This window comes from Hemiscyllium ocellatum, chromosome 3 (assembly GCF_020745735.1).
Source record: "Hemiscyllium ocellatum isolate sHemOce1 chromosome 3, sHemOce1.pat.X.cur, whole genome shotgun sequence".
In the NCBI taxonomy this organism is placed as follows: domain Eukaryota; kingdom Metazoa; phylum Chordata; class Chondrichthyes; order Orectolobiformes; family Hemiscylliidae; genus Hemiscyllium; species Hemiscyllium ocellatum.
The window spans coordinates 61,858,273-61,882,064 of NC_083403.1; the positions used below are offsets into that span (position 1 = coordinate 61,858,273).

Sequence of the window (23,792 nt, forward strand, 5' to 3'; positions counted from 1 at the left end):
TTACAATGATGTTGCCAGGGTTGGAGGATATGAGCGACGGGAAATGCTGAACAGACTGGAGCTGTTTTCCCTGGAGTGTCGGAGGCTGAGTGGTGACTTTATAGAGGTTTTTTTAAGTTAACCTTATAGAGGTTAAGTAGACAAAGTCTCTTCCCTGGGTGGGCGAGTCCAGAATCAGAGGGTGTACCAGAGTGAGAGGGGAAAGATATGAAAGAGACCTAAGGGCCAACTTTTTCGCATAGAGGGTGGTATGTGTATGGAATCAGTGCAGTCTGGTATAATTGCAGCATTTAAAAGGCATCCGGATGGGTATATGAATAGGAAGGGGTTAGAGGGATATGGGCCAAGTGCTGGCTAATGGGACTAGATTAGGTTAGGATATCTGGTTGGCATGGACGAGATGGACCAAAGGGTCTGTTTCCGTGCTGTACATCTCGATGACTCGATGTTGCAACTGTGACAGTGAGACAATAGAATAGGTTGGATTTCAACCTCTGCAACAATGTTATTCAGCAACCCTTTACTTGACTTTTTTTAAAATTACCTTAACTCTACTTGTATATAAGTGTACATGATACGTAAACTTGTCTTGGATAGCAACAAATCTGAAATTCTAAAGCATCTTAACTGGCATTACATGAATGGTAATTTAATTTTAAATGTTTTTAAACCACTACCATTAGTAATTCTGAACTTTCTCATAAAATTGCACAATATTTATCAAATGTCAAACACAAGCTCATTATAGAATATGGGCTATTTCTGATGGGATTAATTGAGTGTCTGATACAGTTAGTTTAATTTTAATTTGTCAACTAACTAATCTGATACATTTGACCTCTGAGGGAGTGTTGCACTATTGGAAGTTCCATCTGTTTTTTCCATCTTTAGTGTAAAAGATACCATGTCAAGAAAAGCAATGGAGATTTCTCAGTCTCCTGGCCAATATTTATCCTTCAACTAATACCACCAGAAAAATTAGTCATTTGTCTTTATTGCAGTTTATGAGACCTTGTGGTAGACACAACTGCTCTCATGTTTGCTTGCATAACAATGATAAAATTTCAACAGTAATTCATTAGCTGTGAAATGCTGTAGGTAAGACGGCTTGAAGGTGTAAATTGTGCTCTGCAGTCCTTACTTGCTTGTATATCTTGACAGGTGTCTTGTGAAATGGAGGGCTAATTGATACTTGATTTTGGCTGGGATGCTATCGACGAAAGTTTTGGAAGGCAATGGGGCTACTAGGGATTAGTCAACCAGTCAATTGAAAAGACTATGTATGTATGTAACATTTCCCCTGTGTGTACACTTACTCAGTTTGACTCAGGGACAGATTTCACCAACATTGATTAGGTTTTAGGGCTTCCTCAGAATTTCCTTTTCAGGTGAAGTTATTATTGTTTATCCTTGCAGACCTTTCCATAACCTGTTAGTGGCATATGTTTTCAATGAGAACCAAAATAATATTGCCATCTCATCATAAATGATCATTTTAGTGTGTAATCCCCAAAAGTGGTTTTCGGTTATGTAATATGTAAACACTGCAGACTAGGAAACTCATGTGTTTTGGGTTACTGTTATTTTAATCTTTGATATCAGTTTTTAGTGGTCTTTGAATAACCTGTTACAATTTCATGACTGACCTTCTGTGATAACTGCTTCAACAGTTTCCTGGTGTTTGTATAAGTGCCTTTGCATTTAGAAATTATTGGGTTTTTTTAGCCAGGTTCAGTAGAGTTAAATACAGTTGATTTAGTCTTGTGAGAAATACCTGGTGGACTTGTGCATAATCTTAATTTATCTAATTTTTTTTCAACGAACAATACATTTTTGGGTTTTGTTCATCAAAAGGATGATTTCGAAGGGACTGAAGTGTTGGAAAAAACTTCTATTGAACTACAGTGCAACATATGACTTAACCTGATAAAGCTAAGTTACAAAAAGCTTGACAGATTTGATGAAAAATCTAGAAACTTCATTCATAATTATTAACTGTATTGAGCAGAGTAGGAAAAAAACGGGTATCTTTTGCAGAATGCTGATTCACTGTTTAATAAACTGACCATATTCTGTCCCAATCTATACCACTTCACTTGATTTCCCCATCCATATTTGTTCTTGAATTTGACTGGCAAGCTCTCTGAGCTCAGAAAATCTGCTGTTGAAGTTTGCTTGGTTCTTTTAGTGGTTTACTCTGAGTGGGTTCAGGTTGCACTGTTGCAATGATGATAAATGTACATAAATCACCTATAACTGACTTGCAGAGACCCTGTTGCTATTTGTGTCAGTTTAATAACTAATGGTTCTGATTTTTTCAGTAATAATAATGGTGATACTATCCGTGCTTGCTATTCTTAAAGAGCAAGAAGCAGTTTACAGCAATTGTGTATATACAAATGCAGAAACATACTCTGTTCAAGCTGCACTATCATTCCAAAAGCTGCATTTCTGTTTAAACTTCCATCTCTCTCATCTCTCCTCTTGCTGTCTTCTCTTATCTGCCTTTTTTCTTTCACTTCATTTTCTGTATGTGATTCACCATTCTAACATACACTTTCTAGTTTTAGCTCAGATGCTGGAATTGTATCAAAAGACAGTGCGTTTCATTACTGAGCAGGACCCAAGCCTATATGAACTGCAATCAAGATCCTGGGTAGCACATAACCAGCAGCAGCTAGCTCTGGTTGTAGAGTCATAGAGATGTACAGCATGGAAACAGACCCTTCGGTCCGACTCGTCCATGCCGACCAGATATCCTAACCTAATCTTGTCCCATTTGCCCATATCCCTCCAAACTCTTCCTATTCATATACCCATCCAAATGCCTTTTAAATATCCACTACTTCCTTTGGCAGTTCATTCTACACATGTACCACCCTCTGCGTGAAAAGTTGCCCCTTAGGTCTCTTTTATATCTTTCCCCTCTCACCCTAAACCTATGCCCTCTAGTTCTGGACTCCTCCACCCCAGGGAAGAGACTTTGTCCATTTATCCTATCCATTCCCCTCTTGATTTTACAAACCTCTACAAGATCACCTTATAGATAGTCAAGGAGAAATAAAACAAAAGCAAATTGCTGAAGAAACTAAGCAAGTTTGGCAGCTTCTGTGAAGAGAAAACAGTCAGTATATCCTGTCCAGTAACCTTTCTTTTGGATGGTCATGGAGAAACATAGCTCTTTCCTCTGTAGAGAGCACTGCACCAAATTAATTTCAATTATCTGCAGATTCTAGTCTCCATAATCTCCAAATATTGAAAAGTAAAAAGAATAATACAGTGCAAAATCTTGCAGATGCTGAGCATATGGAGTGTAATTTAAGACCTGTGATAGCCAATCCATGCACAGTAAACTATCTTAAACAGTTTATTTATAGGCAAAAGTGAGGACTGCAGAATGCTGGAGATCAGAGTCAAGATTAGAGTGATGCTGAAAAAGCACATCAGGTCAGGCAGCATCCGAGGAGCAGGAAAATCAACTTTTCGTGCAAAAGCCGTTCATTAGTAGTTTATTTATGACAAGGCATGTTGTTTTTGTGGTTTTGACACCAGAAGTAATCCTGCCTGTACCCCTTCAAAATAGTGTTGTGGTCCTCTTTCATCTTAGTTAACACATGGAGCATTTAACATTTGATGGATCAGATCGCCAGAGTGTCAGATTCTCTGTGCACTATATTGATGTATATGGCTAGATTTTGTGCTCCATTCCTGGATAGGACTTGTTCTCACAACCCTGTGGCTCAGAAATGTGTGCACCAAATAAACCACAGGTGACACTGAGAAAATCTGTTGTCAGATGTTTGATCATGAGTGACGAGCAATTCTTATTTACCACCAACTGTAACATCTAGATCAGTTTTCACTTCGCAGACAACCTTATGAGGAATATTTTAATCTTGATTAAAAACAAATCCTCCTTTTCGAGGGGCAAAAGTTTATTGCACACGGATACCAAAGCTTTCAAAAAATTTGCAGTCTGAAGTTCGAGAGCTTTTATGATATATTCATGAAAGATTCTTGGTAAATGCTATGGTGTTAGTTGTAAGTTAACTTTGGTTGTTGACATGAAAGATGGCCTTGTTATGTATCATGTGAACCTCATTTTGTTTGAAAATCAGTTTAAAAGAACTGTATATGGGGAACCTTTATTTCATAATTTAGAAAAACTTCAATTAATGTAAGTTTGTTCTGAGATAGAGAGATTATTCATTTTACTTTAGCCTGAACTAACCAACATGAGAGAGCTCATTTCATGTACACGTCTTGGGCTGATTTGCAATGCACGTTGTTGTCAACAGCTTGAGTTCAATTCCTGCAGCTTCTGAGGTTACCATGGAGGATTCTCCTTCTCAACCTCTCCCCTTGCCAGATAACTTTACCTTTTAAATCAGAAGCTTGATTTGAAAAAGCAACTCTTAACAGGCTTGAGTATCATAGTTTGTCCGCATTTTGTCCATAGCATTTCCCAAAAGAAATCTTGTGTGATCTATTTGACACTATCTGTCAATCTTTGTTTCATAGTTGCTTGATGTTAGACTTTGTCAAACTGATCTGTTTCATTCAAAGAAAGCAAATGATCACTTTGTCATTGTAGCAATGTCGCTTTGACCTGACTGAATAGTCAAAACTAAAGCTGCCAGCAATATTTAAGTCATAAATTTTTGTAAACGTTATAATGTGGAATATTTAATTTCAGTTAAAAATCTGTTTGATTGTTTATCAGAAATAAGCTTGTCTTTAAATATGGTATTTGTGCAAGGATGAAAGCGAGGTGCATTTGATAGTTGCTGTTGTTGCTACTTCTGATTGGCCTGCAAGAGAAAATTGATGTTCTCTTAGATGTTGAGCTAATACCCAATTTTTCTAAATGTTCTGCAAGAACTTTTCTGCTGAAAGGTTATAAAGGTTTTGCTAAATGCTCTCTCTCTTTTTTTAAATCACACACTGGTTTGAAGTTAGATTGCAGAAGAAGTTTTTCTTTCCTGCAGTGTAAGTTGAGATGACTGGAGCAAAAGGATGTGTCTGAGCTAAGAAGCAATGCTTAGCACAAGTGAGGCTTATGTCAGCAGTCCAGTTCTTGCAAACCATAACGTAAGAGCCCTTAAATAGATGCCATCATCAGCTCTGGCTTCCAATGTGGTTTATTAAAACATGTGACAGAAAATGGCGGAGGAATTGAAGTAGCTATTCATGTGGTAGGAGTGGTCACTGTATTAGGTTTTAGTTTATGTTGACAAGGCAGTGTGTTCCTACTTAGTTCATTGCAGCTGTTTCTTCTCTCTCTCTCTCTCACCCTCTCTCTCTATCTCTCTCTCTCTCTCTATCTCTCTCTCTCTTCCTCTCTCTCTCTCTCTCTCTCTCTCTCTCTCTCTCTCTCTCTCTCTCTCTCTCTCTCTCTCTCTCTCTCTCTTCCCCCACCCTGTATGTAGAGATTCTAGCCTCCACCTGCAACAGTTGTACTAGTGTTATTTTGCTGTTGATTACATATTGCCTTTTTTTATTTGACAGGCAGTGAACAGCAAAGGCGCAGGTCTATTCAGGACTTAACAATTGTTGGATCGGAGTCTAATCAGGTAAGAGCTTTTTATTTAAAGAAAATTAGTCTGACAGCATCTATAGGTGACCTGCTTAGTGTTGAAACTTGACAATCAAAATATTAGAATATTGGATATTTGATCAAAAACAAAACATGTTTTGTATTAAGGAGGGCACAGTATGAAAACTTTGACTTGGTACCATTGGCATTTTTCTCACGTTAGATTGACAGCAAATAAGTTATGGATTTCAGCACAACTACAAATTTCAAGTTTTCATTTCACAAAGAGACCATTGCATCCTTGAAGGAAATATTGGATAATATTTTCGGCAGAGGCTGCACAAACCAGTTGAAGTTAACTCCTTCAATTTCCAAAGTCTTCCATTGTCCCACCTACCATCTTCTAAGCATTTTCTGAGAGAAAATTGTTCCCAATAACAGTTTTAACATTTTCACTTTAATTCTCAAACTTACCTTGTAATAATTTAGTATCTGTTTTAAAATGTATGCTTCATGTACTATTTGTGACTTTGCTTTTTATACAATAGTAATGATTTTAGTTTTACAGAACTTCACCTGGCAGTCACAAGTATTAAATGAATCATCTGACCTTACAATTCCAGGATGTTGTTGAATTTAAAGTAATTCCTCTATATATGTATTACAATGTATAATTTGGAAGTTCATCAATGAGTCTTAGAGATGTACAGCATGAAGACTCGTCCAACTCGTCCATGCCGACCAGATATCCTAAATTAATCTAGTACCATTTGGCAAATTTTCATTCTTTTCAAGAGTATTTATAATTGATATCTGGCATCTATTTTACTGTGATTTTTGAAGGCAGTACTATCCCAGGGGAGTTCAGGATCTGGGGCAAATCACAGTGTTAGAATTTCCTGCCCTGGCACAAATAGCACTGCATGCCCCTCCCCTGCTCTTGTTGCACAAACAAAATGATCCAATGCTGCCAGTGTTACATTAACAACACTTTGCTGTCTCAAAACTGAACCAGAAATGAAACAGACAGTCACATGGTGCCAGTCTCATCTATTCAAAAGTCAACTCAGTACTGAATTGTGTTTTCACCAAGGTGCATTTGGTTGTCGCCTGGGCTCCAGGGAGGTTGACCCCCCCGGCCAGTTCACGTTACCCTTTGAACATTATACTTGATGGTTTGTGATGGTTATGCATTGTTAAATAATAGCGAGGGGTGATTTGTTTATAGATGTGCTGATTTTGTAATACTACTGCAGTCTTTCTGATTAACAGTAAGGCTTTTTGAAGGACTAAATCGTAATGATATAACTACAGATTGAGTTTAAAGAAATCATGACATATGTCTTATTTCTGTTCCCATTTCCTTTAAAACTTTAATTTCACAGGTCTCTAACTATCAATACCTCACCAAAATGCCACAGATTTATTGTGGCTGATAGGATCCACTTTTATAGTTGAGTTTCCAAGTCTTCAGCCCATGTTTTAAGGATCATATTCTATGTTTTGGTATATTTTCCAAAGAAAACAGCAGAACCACTTTTGATGATGATTTTTAGTGTTTGGACTGATATATAACTTTGGTGGTATCATAACCAGGTCCAAACTTGACCTCACCTGATGCCCACGCTTTTACCAGTATTTAAGGGTATCAGCAGGCATCTTGCCTTCCACTTGAAAACTGATGAAGGTGATGATTCTTCAGAGAAGTGCTGCCAGAGACAACAAATGGCACCAAGGGCACATCAGCTGTATTGTGAGGGGAATAAAGAAGAATGGAAAGGCAGTAGTGATAGATGATGACATAGACAGGGAATCTGATGGGTTTCTTCAGTATTAAATTTACTCCAGGATAGTGTGTTGCTTCCCTCGTGCCGATGTCGATGGCACAGAGTGGCTGCGGTTTCACTTTTATGGCATAGTGGGGTCAGCCAGAAGATATGGTCTCCTTTGGTATCTACAACATAGTTAAAAAGAGAGGTGAGATCCTGAAAGCAGATTTCTGGGAGTTAGGAAGGAAGTTTATAAAGCAAGCCCTCAAGCAGTATTCTCAGGAACAATCCCAGTGTCATGTGTTAGTGAGCTAGACCTCTGTTCTCAAGATTAGAGTGAGTCCTGATGAAGGGCTTTTGCCCTAAACGTCGATTTTCTTGCTCCTCGGATGCTGCCTGACCTGCTGTGCTTTTCCAGCACCTCTCTAATCTAGTGAATGGTTATGATACAATTGCCATTACAGAAACATGACTGCATGGTAACCAGGCTGGAAATCGAATATGCAAAGATATTCTATGGTTAGGAAGGACAAGAAGGAAGGTAGAGTTGTACTAATAATACGATGGAATCAGTATAGTAGCAAGCGAGGCTCTCAGTTCAGAAGAATAATGTTTGAAATCTATTTGAATGAACTTCCAAAACAGCAAGAGACAGCAGGCATTTGTTAGTTGTTTAATGTCAACTAAACAGTAGTTATAGTGTAAGGTCTGATATAAATCAAGAGATGAGAAAAACATTTAGCACAGGTAACATCTTTGGTTTCGGTCTGTTTAAAAACTGGATAACCCACATAAACCATGGGGGAAAGTTTTCTGGAGAGTCTTATGGAGAATTTTTGAGAACTGCATGTTGAGCTAACTGTGGGAGTGGCTACTTTTGATGTAGTATTGTGTAATGAAAAATGGCTAACTAATAATCTTGTAAAACAATCTTTAGGGATTAGTGATCAAAATATGATAGAATTTTATGTTTTGTTTGAAAGTTGTATAAGGAAAATTATGAAGGCATGAGGCACAAGGTTGCCTGAGCTGCATTGAGAAAAGACATTAAAAGGCAGGATGTTCAAAGGCAAAGGGTAATTTTTAAAGAATTGTTACATGACTTACAGCAACAATAATTTTCTTCATGCAAAAATTCAAAAACGTTAGTCAGCATAACTGGCAGAGGAAGTTGAGGACTGTATGCGATTTATTAAAAGGCTTATAACATGGCTGGAAATATTAATAAGTCTGAAGATTGGGATGGTTTTAAGCATACAACAAAAGAGAACCAAGAAACTGATGAGGAAAGGAAGAACAGAAAATGAATGATATCTAGCAAAAAAACATAATAATGGATTGTAAAAGCTTCTACACGTATGTAGAAAGGAAACATTTGGATTACAATCTAGTGGTTTCATTACAGACAGGAGAATTTCTAATGAGGAAGAAGGAAATGGCAGACACGCTAACTGCTGTGTGTCTGTTTTCACAGAGGAAAATGAAAGAAATTGTTTCAAATTATAGATCCAAATGATTAGGGAAAATGAAGAAATTAATATTACCAAGATGTTCAAAAGATTTCAATGAAGCAGTTTAAAAGTGATTATGAACTATGATGCTAAAATTTCATTTATCTTTAATTCAACATAGTATAATTTACAGGTGTTAGTGGTGAAACTAAGAATGTGAAAAGACTCACTTGTCAGATTTTTTATTTTTAATTGATTGATTGCAATGTCAGGGAATCTCAACAGCACACCTCTAGAGAGGTATTAAATAATTGAAAAGTTCTGGATTTCCACCTTTTGCTCAACATATGCAAGCAACAACTCATGAGCACTTTGAATTTAATTTTTAAAACTGTGTTTATTACATGTGTTCTCACCAACAGGGGCAGCATTTATTGCCCATCCCATAATGCCCTTGAACTGAGTGACCTGCTAAGCCATTTCAAGGAGCAGCATATTGCTATGAGTCTAGACCCACATGAAAGCCAGGCCAGTTAAGAATGGCATTTTTCCCTCCCTAAAGGACATGAATGACTCAGGTGAATTTATGTGATAATGATGGTTTCATTATTTGTTTTGGTTCCAGAATATTAATTGAATTAAAATTCCACCAACTGCCATGGTGGGATTTGATCTCCCGTTCCTCCTGAGCATTAACTCTAGATTCCTAGCCCAGTGACATTATCACTACCCTATCATTTTCTGTGAATAATAAAAAATGTGGAGTAATTAGTTCAGGGCACTTCACAGGAGCATTACAAACCAAATGAGACATCATGTTCTAAAGAGTTATTAGAACACATTAGATCCAAAGCAAAGAAGTAAGTTTTTATTTTTGTGGAATGCCTTTAAGAATGACGTTAAGGTAGAGCGAGAGGGAGCAGTATAGAAAGGATATTCTGAAGCTTAGGACCATGGTAACTGGAAGAACTCTGGAAGTTGTCTTCACTTTCAGAGAGCTACTCCTGGCCAGTGCAGGCAATTTTGCTGTCACTGCTATCTCAAAATCTGGGCTGCTATCTTTTTCAGTTCTATAACAATCAAAATATAGAATTGATCACTTTGCTCTTAAAACAGCATACCATCCTGCTATGCAACTCCGATGCACCCTTCCTTTGTTTTGTCACTTTCAGTTGTATGCACTGGACACATTATTCACAGTACAATCATGACATCAAGCCATGGTGAAGTACCCAGAAAAAGATGGGATCACTCTAATGTGAAAACAACATACATCTACGTGAATACGTCTTGTATTCCAGTGTTTTTTTTATTGTGGTCTAAGAGATATTCCTTGTGGATTATATCCAGGTGGCAGAGGAATCTTGTGAATATTGAACACAATGCTGACATTAGAAATAGTTCAGAATGCATTTTATTCTTTACATCTTTCAATGGATGTTAATAAAATAAAGTCCAATCTGTTTGAAAAATAGAATGAAATGTTATGTATATTGAATGAAAGTAGTAATTTGATCATCTGGAGCTAATGATAAACCATTAAAGGTAATGGAAAAATTCAAGCAGTTTTATCATCTAAGACTTGTGACTTGTGTTGTTCTTCACACATGCAGGGCAGCAGAAATAGTAGCCGGTCATCTAGTCCAAGCGTAAGAATGATCACCGCTGCAGGCACGCCTTCTGAGAAAGCTACTCGCAACTATGCATGGACACCAGATGAATCAACAGGTTTGCTTTGGCCTTTTGCTTTAACAGTGAAGTTCATAAAATGACAAATAACAGGAGAAAAATAAGTTTAGTTTCAATCTTGTGAATACAGATTATGTAGAGAAATGTGGAGTATAAGGAAAGTGTGGTGACTACGTTTATCATAAATGTATCCGAAATCTTTCATAAGCTTTCTGTCTAATTTGTTTAATACTTTTATTTGTTACGTTTTCAGTAATTTTTAATTACCAGACATCTCTCAGTCAGCCCATTTACTTCTCACCAACTGCTGGAGATATAGAGCTATGTTTGGTGTTTCCTTGATTCTCAATTCAACTCACTCAGCTTTTCTCTTCATTCCTTTCTTTCTTCTCTCCCTTTCCTATTGTTTCACCATCCTTTCTCTCCCTAATTTAATATACCCTAATACTCTTGACTAGTTTTTATGCAACCCTGTTTTCCTAGCCTGGTTTCTCAATATAAAGTCAGCTGGAAGCCTGCACATAAAAACATTAATGTCACATTGACATGTTATGCTAACATAGCATGAAGTGGCTCAGGATGAGATTTCTGCCTATCTTCTCCCTTACCCATCTATAAAAGAAATCCCTCCTAAGGATCCTAACAGTTCTTGAAGTCCCAGCAGTGCCAGGCGTGAGCAGAATGCACTGTTAGAACTCAACTCTACAACCAGAAGGATAGAAACCAGACTGAAGGCAGGTTCTGTAGATTACACCCAGGACCTAGTGAGGACTTGTGGGAAGCTTATTTTGAGAGAATGATGGGAGGGGTGTTAAAGATAGGTTGTGATCTTAGTGGGTTGCAATGCTTCCAATATGGGCAGGGAAGACCATAAAGAACATTCCCCCTCCTAGACCATAAGAGAGAGAAGCATAATTAGGCCATCTGGCCCTTTTGAGTGTACTGTACTATCCATCATGGCTTAGGTGTTTTTCAAACCACCGCCTTCTTACTGTAGCCCTTGATCCCAGTACTAATCAAGAGTTATCTACTCGATGACTTGGCCTTCACAACATTCTACAGTAATACGTCCACAGATTCACCACCCTCTGTCTGAGAAAATTCCTCCCCATCTTTTTTTCTAAAAGGTGGTCATCCTTTATTTGTCCTTAGGTCAAAGTCCCTCCTACAAGTGAAGACATCTTCTCCACGTCCACTGTGTCCAGCCCTTCCGTATTCTCTAAGTTTCAATAAGAACCCTCCTCATCCTTCTAAACCCAGAATCCTCAACATAACATACTGTTCATCCCTGGTCTCCCTGAAATGCCATCTCACCCTTCCTTAGATATGGGACCTGAAACTGCTCTCAATATTCCAAATGTAGTCTGGACCAGAGCTTTATACAGCCTCAGCAGTACACCTCTGCTGTTGTATTCTGGCAGTCTTGAACTGAATGTTAACATTACATTTACCTTCTTAACTACCAATTAAATCTGCATGTTAACCTTAAGAGAATCCTGAACTAGGGGTCCTAATTCCCTTTTGTCCTTCAGATTTCTGAAGCTTTTCCCCATTTGTAAAATAATCTATGCCTTTATTCTTGCTATCAAAATGCATAACCTCATACTTTCCCACATTGTATTTCACCTGCCAGTTCTTTTCTCACTATCCTGGCCTGTCCAAGTCCTTCTACAGCCTCCCCATTTCTTCAACATTGCCTATCCCTCCACCTATCTTTGTGTCATCTGCAAACATAGCAACAATGCCCTCAGGTCTTTTATCCAGATTGTTAATGCATATTGTGAATAATACCAATAATCTCAGCATTGATCCTTGCGGAACTCCTCTAGTCACCTGGCTGCCATCCTGAAAAAGATCCCTTTATCCCTACTGTCTGCCTTTTGCCAGTCAGGCAATCCTGTACCTATTGCCAGTATCTTGCCCCGAACACCATCAGCAGTTATCTTATTTAGCAAACTCCTTTGTGTTATCTTATCAAAGACCTTCTGGAAATCCAAATAGATCTCACCCATTGGATATCCTTTATCTAACTTGCTCATTATCATCTCAAAGAAATCTGACAGATTTGTTCCTTTGATGAAGCCATGCTAACCAAGCTCCATGTTACCATGGGCTCCCAAGAACGTTGCAGTCTTCTCACTAATAATGGACTTGTAAAATCGTATCCACTAACAATGTCAGGCTAACTGGCCTATAGTTTCCTGTCTTCTGCCTGCCTCCCTTCTTAAACAGAAATGTTACATTAGCCATTTTCTTAATCTCTGGAACCCTGTCTGACTTGTGAAAGATCACCACGAATGCTTCTACAATCTCCTCAGCTATTTCCTTCATAGCTCTGGGGTGTAGTCCATTTAATCCTGGTGGCCTATCCAACTTCTCTAACACCTTCTCCTTAGTGATGGCCATTACACTCGCCTCTGCTCCTGACTGAGTTGAAGTTCTGATATGTTACTGATGTCTTCCACTATGAAGACAGATGCAAAGTACCTATTCACTACTTCCACCTTTTCGTTATTCCACCCTGCTGATACTCCAGCCTCAATCCAAAATCCATTCTTGCCTGACTCTTGCTTTTTTGCTCACATTTGTGCAATTTATTTTTGTATTACTCACTAGCTCAGCCTGATATTTAATTTTCTCCCCTCTTATTGATGTTTTACTTATCCTCTTAGTTTTTTTAAGGCTTCCCAATCCTCTGGCGTCCCACTAATGTTTGCCACATTGTATGCTTTCTGTTTCTAGCTTTTATGCTGTCCCGGACTTCACTTGTCAGCCATGCTTGCCTTGTTATCCCCCTTAATGTTTTTTTCTTCCTTTCGAATGAATTTCTGCTGTGCCTGTTGAATTAACCCAAAAACTCCCGCATTGACTTCCTTGCTGGTGTTTCCTGGCAATTAACTCTCGTTAGCTCCTCCCTCATGTCTTTGTAGTCACCTTTATCAACTGTAATACCATTACACTTGATTCCAGCTTCTTCCTCTCAAACTGCAGAATGAATTCTCTCATTATTACAGTCACTACCCCCTCAGCGACCCTTCAGCTTCCTAATCTAGTCTACCTCATTTCACATCACCAAATCTAGAATTAGAACATGGAACTTTACAGCACAGAACAAGTCCTTCGACCCTCGATGTTGCACCGACCTATGAAATTAATCTGATGCCCATCTAACCTACACCTTTCCATTGTTATCCATTTGAATGTCCAATGCCCATTTAAATGCCCTTAATGTTGCTGAGTCGACTACTGTTGCAGGCAGGCCATTCTACACCCCTACTACTCCCAGAGTAAAGAAACTGCCCCGATATCTGTCATAAATCTATCACCCCTCAATTTAAAGCTATGTCCTCTCATGTCAGCTTTCACTATCTGAGGAAAAGGGCTCTCTCCGTCCACCCTGTCTAACCCCCTGATTATCTTATACGTCTCAATTAAGTCATCTCTCAACCTTCTTCTCTCCAGCGAAAATAACCTCGGTTCCCTTTGTGTTTCCTCGTAATACCTTCCTTCTATACCAGGGAACATACTAGTAAATCTCCTCTGAACCTTTTCCAAAGCTTCCAGATCCTTTCTATAATCCGGTGACCAGAGCTGCATGCAATACTCCAAGTGGGACCTTAGTGTCCTGTATAGCTGAAGCATGACCTTGTTGTTCCAAAAATCAATCCCTCTACCAATAAACGCCAACACGCATATGTCTTCTTAACAACCCTATCAACCTGGGTGGCAGCTTTCAGGAATTTATGCACCTGGTCACAGAGATCTCTCTGTTCATCTATGCTGCCAAGAATTTTACCATTAGCCCAGTACTCTGCATTCCTGTTACTTCTTTCAAAGTGAACTACTTCACACTTTTCCGCATTAAACTTCATTTACCACTTCTGAGTTCAGCTCTGCATCTTATATGTCACAACATCCTTTGGCACTGTTCACAACTCTGCTTACCTTAGTGTCATCTGCAAATTTACTAACCCATCCTTCTACACCCATCTCCAGATCATTTATAAAAATGACAAACAGTAGTGGCCCCAAAACTGATCTGTACAGCGCACCACTGGTAATTGAACTCCAGGATAAACATTTCCTATCAACCACCACCCTCTATTGTATTTCAGCTAGCCAATTTCTGAACCAAACTGCTAAATCACCTTCAATCTTGAAACTCCATATTTTGTGCAATAGCCTACTGTTTGGAACCTTATCAAACACTTTACTGAAGTCCATATCCACCACATCAACCACTTTACCTTCATCCACCTGTTTTTTCACCACCTCAAAGGACTCGATAAGGTTAGTGAGGCATGACCTACCCTTCACAAAACCATGTTGACTATCCTCCATCAAATTATTCCTTTCCAAATGATTATAAATCCTATTTCTTAACCTTTTCCAACATCCTACCCACAACCAGTCCTATAATTACCGGAGTTGACCCAACTCCCCTTCTTAAACAAAGGAACAACATTTGTTATCCTCCAGTCTTCTGGCACAACTCCAGTCAACACTGATGACATAAAGATCGAAGCCAAAGATTCTGCAGTCTCCTTCCTGACTTCCCAGAGAATCCAAGGATAAATCCCATCCATTCCAGGAGTCTTATCTATTTTCAGATCTTCCAAAATTGCTAAAACTACCTCTTTGTCAACCACAATCCCGTCTAATCTAGTAGCCTGTATCTCGGTATTCTCACTAACATTGCCCTTTTCCAATGTAAAGACTGACGAAAAAGATTCTTTAAGCACTTCCCCTATGTCCTCAGATTCCACACACAACTTCCCACCATCACTCTTACTTTAGTCATTCTTTTATTCCTGATATTCCTGTCGAAGGCCTTAGGATTTTCCTTGATCCTATCCGTCAACAACTTCTCATGTTCCCTCCTGGCTCCTCTTCACCCTCTCTTTAGATCTTTTCTGGCTAACTTGTAACTCTCAATTGTCTGTTCACTACAAGGCTCTGTCACAAGCTGCTCCAAAAAATCATCTATAGACTTTGCACAAATTCCTTTCCTTGGGATCCACTACCAACCTGCTTGTTTTTCCCGAACCCACCTTCATATTGACCTCGACATGATTATTGTAATGGCTGCTTTCTGAAATGCCTTTTCTATCTGCTAATTTATTTTTCTGGCCCACATCCCGACTACTGCTAGGAGACCTGTAAAGAACTCCGATCATAGACTTTTTTTTGTCCCTTTGCAATTCCTCACTCGTACCCTCACAAGTTTTACACCTTCTGATTCTATATCACTTCGAGCTATTGATTTAATTTTAGTTCTTACTAATTAGGCAGTACTGCCCGTTTGCTCATTGCCTATCCTTTCAATAGGACACGTATCCTTGGATATTTAGTCCTCAGCCCTGATCCCCTTTGAGCCATGTCTCTGTAATATCCACAATATCGTATCTTCCAATTTTAATCTGTGCTACAAGCTCATTTACCTTGTTTTGTATACTGCGTGCACTGAAGTATAACATCCTCAGTCCTGCACTGACTGCCCCCTTCTCTCTGTTGTCCTGTTAGCTGGACCCTTTAACTTCTGCCTCTTCTCTCCCCCTCCCCCCAGCCCCCCAAGTTTTCTATTATTTTCTATGCAACTGAACCAATCTAAGCTACCTGCACTTAGGGGCGGTACTGCAGTATTATAAGAGGCTGTCACAAGAAGATATAGGCTTAGACTGGAAGGACCTGTGGCTGATTGGAATTCAAAGGAAGGTAGAGAATCACAACTCAAATGATTAGATAAGAGGGAGAGGGTATGCAGGAGCAATCAATGTCTCTAAACCCACTATCCATTGAGGGACTGTGTTGTGAAAAGGACAGTCAGTGATTCCATGATGTAAAGAGAAGCAGAGTTGGTGGGAAGCTGAGGGAATTGTGCCATTAGCCATGCGGCTACTGCAGCTACCATCCCCACGGTGATCAATGATGTCATTTCCGCCTCCATCATGGCCGCTTCCACAGCCACTTCCACCCCTCACAATTCCTCATGCACCACATGTGACACCACTTCTGCCCCTCACAACATCACTGATGCCACACGCTCAATGACTTCCGTCACCCCTACTGCCGTGTCTGCAACCACTTCCGTCCCCACCAACGCCACTCACCTGCATTCTGCTGACACGCCCCCCCCACAGATCCCACTGTCACTATCCCCACCCCAACCCCCACCCACCCCACCCCCACCCCCCGAACCCCAAGGGGAACACTACCCCTGCTCATGACTCCACCCCCATTCCCCCCACCATCTCACCCACTCCAGTTACAGGTTCTGCCCCCACTCCCAGCTCCACACCCACACCAGATCCCAGCTCCCAGCCCTGCCGAGTTTTCACCATCCCTCCAAACTTCCCCCTCACTGAGGACGAACGATCAGTCCTCAGCAAAGGACTCACCTTCATCCCCCTCCATCCACGCATCAATGAATTTAATACACGCCGTGACTTTGAACAATTCTTCCGTCGCCGTCGCCTCCGCCTCCGAGCTTACTTTCACAATTAGGATTTCCGCCCACGTTCCAAGGACCCCTTCGCCCACCTCCAACACACTGCATCCACCTGGACACCCTGCGCTGGCCTATTACCTGCCCTCGACCTCTTCATTTCCAACTGCCGCCGGGACATTAACCACCTCAACCTGTCTACCCCCCTCCCCCACTCCAACCTCTCACCCTCACAACGCGCAGCCCTCTAATCCCTTCAAAGTTTGTGCGAAGATTTGTAGGTCGGGTGCTTGTTGGAGTGATTCTGTTCGCCGAGCTGGAAGTTTTTGTTGCAAACGTTTCGTCCCCTGGCTAATCCCTCTGCTCCAATCTCAACCTCACCATCAAGCCAGCAGATAAACAGGGCGCAGTGGTAGTCTGGCGCACTGATCTCTGCACCGCTGAAGCCAAACGCCAACTCAAGGACACTTCTTCCTACTGCCCCCTTGACCATGTCTCCCACCCACCCCCATCACCAAACCATCATCTCCCAGACCAGACAGAACCTCATCACCTCAGGAGATCTCCCACCCACAGCTTCCAACCTCATAGTCCGGGAACCCCACACTGCCTGATTCTACCTCCTTCCCAAGATCCACAAGCCTGACCACCCTGGCCGACCCATTGTCTCAGCATGCTCCTGCCCCACTGAACTCATCTCTACCTACCTCGACACTGTCCTATTTCCGCCCCCCCCCAGTCCAGGAACTCCCTACATACGTTCGAGACACCACACACTCCCTCCACCTCCTCCAAGACTTCTGTTTCCCCGGACCCAACCATGGATATCCAATCCCTCGACACCTCCATCCGCCATGACCAGGGCCTCCAAGCCCTCCGTTTTTTCCTCTCCAGACGTCCCCAACAGTACCCTTCCACCGACACTCTCATTCGTTTGGCCGAACTGGTCCTCACCCTTAACAATTTCTCCTTTGAATCCTCCCACTTCCTCCAGACCAAAGGGGTAGCCATGGGTACACGTATGGGCCCCAGCTATGCCTGTCACTTTGTTGGCTACACAGAACAGTTGATCTTCCGTAATTACACCGGCACCACTCCTCACCTCCTCTTCCTCCGCTACATTGATGGCTGCATTGGTGCCACCTCGTGGTCCCGCGAGGAGGTTAAGCAATTTATCAACTTCACCAACACATTCCACCCTGACCTTAAATTTACCTGGACCATCTCTGACACCTCCCTCCCCTTCCTGGACCTCTCCATCTCCATTAATGACGACCGACTTGACACCGACGTTTTTTACACCGACTCCCACCAAACCCACCGACTCCCACAACTACCTGGATTACACCTCTTCCCACCCTACCTCTTGCAAAAATGCCATCCCGTACTCCAAATTCCTCCGCTTCTGCTGTATCTGTTCCCAGGAGGACCAGTTCCACCATAGAACAAACCAGATGGCCTCCTTCTTTAGAGACTGCAATTTCCCTTCCCACGTGGTTAAAGATGCCCTCCAACGCATCTCGTCCACATCCCGCACCTCCGCCCTCAGACCCCACCCCTCCAACCGTAACAAGGACAGAACGCCCCTGGTGTTCACCTTCCATCCTACAAACCTTTGCATAAACCAAATCATCCGCCGACATTTCCGCCACCTCCAAAAAGACCCCACCACCAGGGATATGTTTCCCTCCCCACCCCTTTCTGCCTTCCGCAAAGACCATTCCTTCCGTGACTACCTGGTCAGGTCCACGCCCCCCTACAACCCGCCCTCCCATCCCATAACATATTGTAAAATCTTGTTGAATTTGAGTAACAGTGAAAGGCAAAACTGTATTTTAACTTTGATTAATAGCAACCACTCAGGTCTACAGTGACCTTGATTATGTTTTGATATTATTTTTAATTATGTAGATCATTCTACCTCCAGTTTTTATTTAAATCCAAAATTTTGAGCAAGGTAATAGGAAATATATTTAAATTGTGGATAATAAAAGCTGTGGTAATAATGGGGCTATCATGATAGTTCCTTGTTCATCAAGTAATTGCAGGGTTTATACACAGACAAGTTTGCTGTTTTAATTAAACTTAAATATTGTACTTGGATGTGGTTGAATTTAGGTTAAGCAAATATAATTTTAAGGGAAGCTTCGGCAAGCAGGTGGTTGTAGAGTTTCTCATATCAATCAAGTAATATGAGCCCAATCCTGACAGAATTGACCAAATCAGTACAGAAAAGCAGGGAATGTTAAAAGAAAATTTCATACAAAATCACATGCATTCATCTTTTGTGCTGGTCCAAGATTTAGTTCACTGAATTGAACTCAACCACAACACTGGAAACACACCTAAACCAAGAGTTGTCCAGTTCCACTGATTGTGTTGATTTGTGAAATATCTTTAAATTGCACTCATTCTTAGGCTCATAGGAACCAGGAGCCATTTTAAGTTTCCTCTTATCAAGGCTATAGATGCATCCTGGAATAATTTTTACTGGAGGGTAGAAAAATGGATGTTCATATTCTGTGCTGCCAATTAAGTCGCATCATGGAAGGGGAGTTGATAGCTTAGTGGTGTTAATGCTAAGCTATTAATCCAGAAATTCGGGTAATGCTCTGGGGGCTCTGGTTCCAATCTGACACATTAGATGGTGGAATTTGAATTCACTAAATATCTGGAATTAAGGATCAAAACAATCTGACGTAGTCATGCTCCCAGGTGCCCATTATCACATCCCTGGATATTGCTTGCCCTTCTGACAGGACCACCCCAGCAAAGGTGGTGGAATGGAGGCATACGTGACAAGGAACCCATCTGCTTATTACCACATGCCATCCTCCCTCAGTTGTTCAACAACATTTGGAGGAAGCACTAAGGGTGGCAAGGATGCAGAGTGTACTGGAGTTGGAGTTCAATGTTCGCCATCAAGAGTGGTTTGCACTAGCACTACTGATTGAGCTGGTCGAATCCCAAAGGATATTGCTGCTCGACTGGATCTGCGGCAGGTGATGGAACCAACAGAGTAAACATACATCTCCCCACCCTCAACAACTTGCCTGCTGCAGATGCATCTGTCCATGACAGTATTGTTAAGACCACTGCACAGTCCTCGTGGAGATGAATTATCAGATTGATAGTTCCTTACATCATGCTGTGTGGTACTATCAATGTGATATACAGGACAAACTTCAGACATCTCTACCAACTCAAGACTGAGCATCGATGAGGTGGTGTGGGCCATCAACAGCAGGAGAATTATAGGTCAACACAATCTACAACCTGGCATATCCCCTACTCCATCTTTACAATCAAGCCAGACAATCAGCCTTGGTTCTGTGAAGAGTGCAAGAGGACATGCCCAGAGCAGCACCAGGCATATCTAAAAACAAAAGTATCAATCTTGTGATTTTACAAAACAGGACTACTTGACTGCCAAACAATAAACGACATGATCTCACAACCAACAAATCAAATCTAAGATTACAATCCAGCTGCACTCGGTTGCAAATGATGAAGCACAATCAAACAACTCAATGGAGATGAAGACTCCACAAATATCCCTATCCTCAATAATGGGCGAGCACAACATATCAATGCAAATAATGAAGTTGAAACATTTGCAATTTCGGGCAGAAGTGCTAAGTGGATGTCCTCCTCCTAAGGTTCTCTGCATCACAGATGCCAGTCTCCAGCCAATTTGAATCAGTCCACATGATACCAAGAATGCATTTTGGAAAGGCAAATCAGGATAAGATTTATACACTTCATGGTAAGGTCCTGAGGAGTGTTGTTGAACAAAGAGACCTTGGAGTGCAGATTCATAGTTTCTTGCAAGTGAAGTCGCAGGTAGACAGGATAGTGAAGAAGACGTTTGGTATGCTTGCCTTTGTTGGTCACGGCATTGAATATAGGAGTTGGGAGGTCATGTTGGCTGTACAAAACATTAGATAGGCCACTTTTGGAATACTGTTTTCAATTCTGGTCTCCCACCTAAGGGAAGGATATTGTGAAACTTGAAAGGGTTCAGCAAAGATTTACAAGGATGTTGCCAAGGTTGGAGGGTTTCATCTATACGGCTGAATAGGCTGGGCTGTTTTCCCAGGAGCATTGGAGAAATAGAGAAAGTCTCTTTGCTGGGGTGGAAGAGTCCAGAACTAGAGAGCATAGGTTCACGGTGAGAGGGGGAAACTTTAAAAGGGACCTAAGGGGTAACCTTTTCATGGAGAGGGTGGTATGTGAGCTGCCAAAAGAAGTGGTGGAGGCTGGTACAATTACAACATTTTAAAAGACATCTGGATGCGTACATGAATAGGAAGGGTTTAGAGGGATATGGGTCAAGTGCTGGCAAATAGGACTAAATTAGTTTAGGATATCTGGTCAGCATGGACGAGCTGGACTGTTTCCGAGCTGTACTTCTCTATGACTTTATGACTGCAAATAGTTGGACAGACCAGGATTGAAAAGACTATGGGCCCTGACAACATTCCAACAATAATACTGAAGACTTGAGCTCCAGAACTTGCACCACTCACTTATGCGGCTTCAACACTTGCATCTATCAGCAATGTGGAAAATTGCCTTGGTAAATCCTGTGTGCAAAATGCAGGGGAAATCCAACCCAACCAACTAACTCTTCACCAGTCTACTGTCACTCATTAGTAATAGAAAGCGCCATCAACAGTACAATCAAAAAGTGCTACTCAGCAATAATCTGCTCACTGACAACTAATTTTGGTTCTGCCAGAACTGGCTCAAAGGTAGAAGACAGGGTGGTGGTGGAGGGTTGTTTTTCAGACTGGAGGCCTGTGAACAGTGGAGTGCCACAAGGATCGGTGCTGGGCCCTCTACCTTTTGTCATTTACATAAATTATTTGGATGCGAGCATAAGAGGTATAGTTAGTAAGTTTGTAGATGACACCAAAATTGGAGGTGTAGTGGACAGCGAAGAGGGTTACTTCAGATTACAACAGGATCTGGACCAGATGGGCCAATGGGCTGAGAAGTGGCAGATGGAGTTTATTTCAGATAAATGCGAGGTGCTGCATTTTGGGAAAGCAAATCTTAGCAGGACTTATACACTTAATGGTAAGGTCCTAGTGAGTGTTGCTGAACAAAGAGACCTTGGAGTGCAGGTAGATAGGATAGTGAAGAAGGTGTTTGGTATGGTTTCCTTTATCGGTCAGAGTATTGAGGACAGGAGTTGGGAGGTCATGTTTCAGCTGTACAGGACATTGGTTGGTTAGGCCACGGTTGGAATATTGTGTGCATTCTGGTCTCCTTCCTATCGGAAAGATGTTGTGAAACTTGAAACTTGAAAAGATTTACAAGGATATTGCCAGGGTTGGAGGATCTGAGCTACAGGGAGAGGCTGAACAGGCTGGGCTGTTTTCCCTGGAGTGTCGGAGGCTGAGGGGTGACCTTATAGAAGTTTACAAAATTATGAGGGGCATGGATAGGGTAAATAGGCAAAGTCTTTTCCCTGGGGTCAGGGAGTCCAGAACTAGAGAGCGTAGGTTTAGGGTGAGAGGGGAAAGATTTTAAAAAGACATGAAGGGTAATTTTTTTTTAACAGCAAGCGTGGTTCATGTGTGGAATGAACGTTCAGAGAAAGTGGTGAATGTAGTTACAGTTACAATGTTTAAAGGATATTTGGATGAGTACACGAATAAGAAATATTTGGAGGGATATGGACCAAGCGAAGGCAGGTGGAACTAGTTTAGTTTGGGATTATGGTCAGCATGGACTGGTTGGAGCAAAGAGTCTGTTTTTGTGCTGTATGACTCTACGACTCTACAAATTGAATTGCAGGGGGAGGTACACAATGATAAAAGCACATATTATAGTGAATATTGAAACACCATTTTGTATAATTTACAAACAACAATTTTTAGTCAGCTTTAAGTATTTTTTCTTCTTCATGTACACTATCATGAACTGCTCCAAAAGGAGGTTGCTTTAAGGCCAGTTGCTAATATTTATATATAGTAATGGTTAATGTGTTTTCTTTCAAATAATTCTTCATACTCAGAACTGAATTAGCTGCAGCTCATCATTGCCCAGTGGAGAAATGATGGTCAAGATCCATGTATGATCCATGGAAGAGTTTTGTGACTGCGCCATCAGACTTTACAAGCAACATCTGTGCACCATCTCCTTGAGGCTTAAAAGTAGCCCCAAGCAGAACTGAGATAATGAGGAGAGAACATGATGAGAAATGTTGCCTTGGTTGGATAATATGCGTGGAGCTATAGATAGAAAAAATCCACTTGAACAAACAGCTGATAGTTTGAACTTACTTAATTTGTGATTATCCTTACCAGACTAAGCAAGCAGCTGCCTACTGCCAGCTGGACTTGACAAGATTTGAACTCAGTTCCCATAAATAAACCTGAGAAAATATCCTATCACAGCATGTAATAATTTAAGTTAATGCTTTGCTATTTAATTCACAGATACAAATGGTTCTGATAACTCTATCCCAATGGCATACCTTACCCTAGATCACCAGTTGCAGGTAAGAATTTTGTAAGATTTGCCCAAACAAATTTTGTTTGATCACATTAGGTACCAAAGTTCACTGCTTCGGTAAGTTTGTATTTGTTCTGTTGTTTATCAGGGTCAATTTCTAATAATCCACACAGTAAAAAAAACTGGGAGATAATGGTATGCCTTGTATGTCGTTATGAATGTAACAATTACATTCCTGTTGTAGCTGTGCCCACTTTGAATTCTATGCCAACTCCTTGAAGGAAGGAGTATTTCCCTTGGCATTTCATTGAGTCTTATTAGCTATGCACTGAGATGCACACTACTCATGAAAGGTGCTATATAAATGCACATCTTTTTAATAGCCATTTTCTTAGCAAAGTGATTGTACCAACCAGTTTCCAAGGCTGATGAGTATA

The 23,792-nt window shown here is 40.9% G+C and overlaps 1 protein-coding gene across 2 annotated transcripts in view; it reads left to right on the top strand.

Annotated features, from left to right (window-relative positions):
• map3k7 (mitogen-activated protein kinase kinase kinase 7) overlaps positions 1 to 23,792 on the top strand; it is a 128,705-nt gene that overhangs the window by 93,539 nt on the left and 11,374 nt on the right. For both annotated transcript variants that reach the window (XM_060850382.1, XM_060850390.1), the window contains 3 exons: positions 5,509 to 5,573; positions 10,370 to 10,484; positions 23,340 to 23,401. In XM_060850382.1, coding sequence (XP_060706365.1) covers positions 5,509 to 5,573; positions 10,370 to 10,484; positions 23,340 to 23,401 — 242 coding nt within the window. The remainder of the gene's footprint in view (positions 1 to 5,508; positions 5,574 to 10,369; positions 10,485 to 23,339; positions 23,402 to 23,792) is intronic.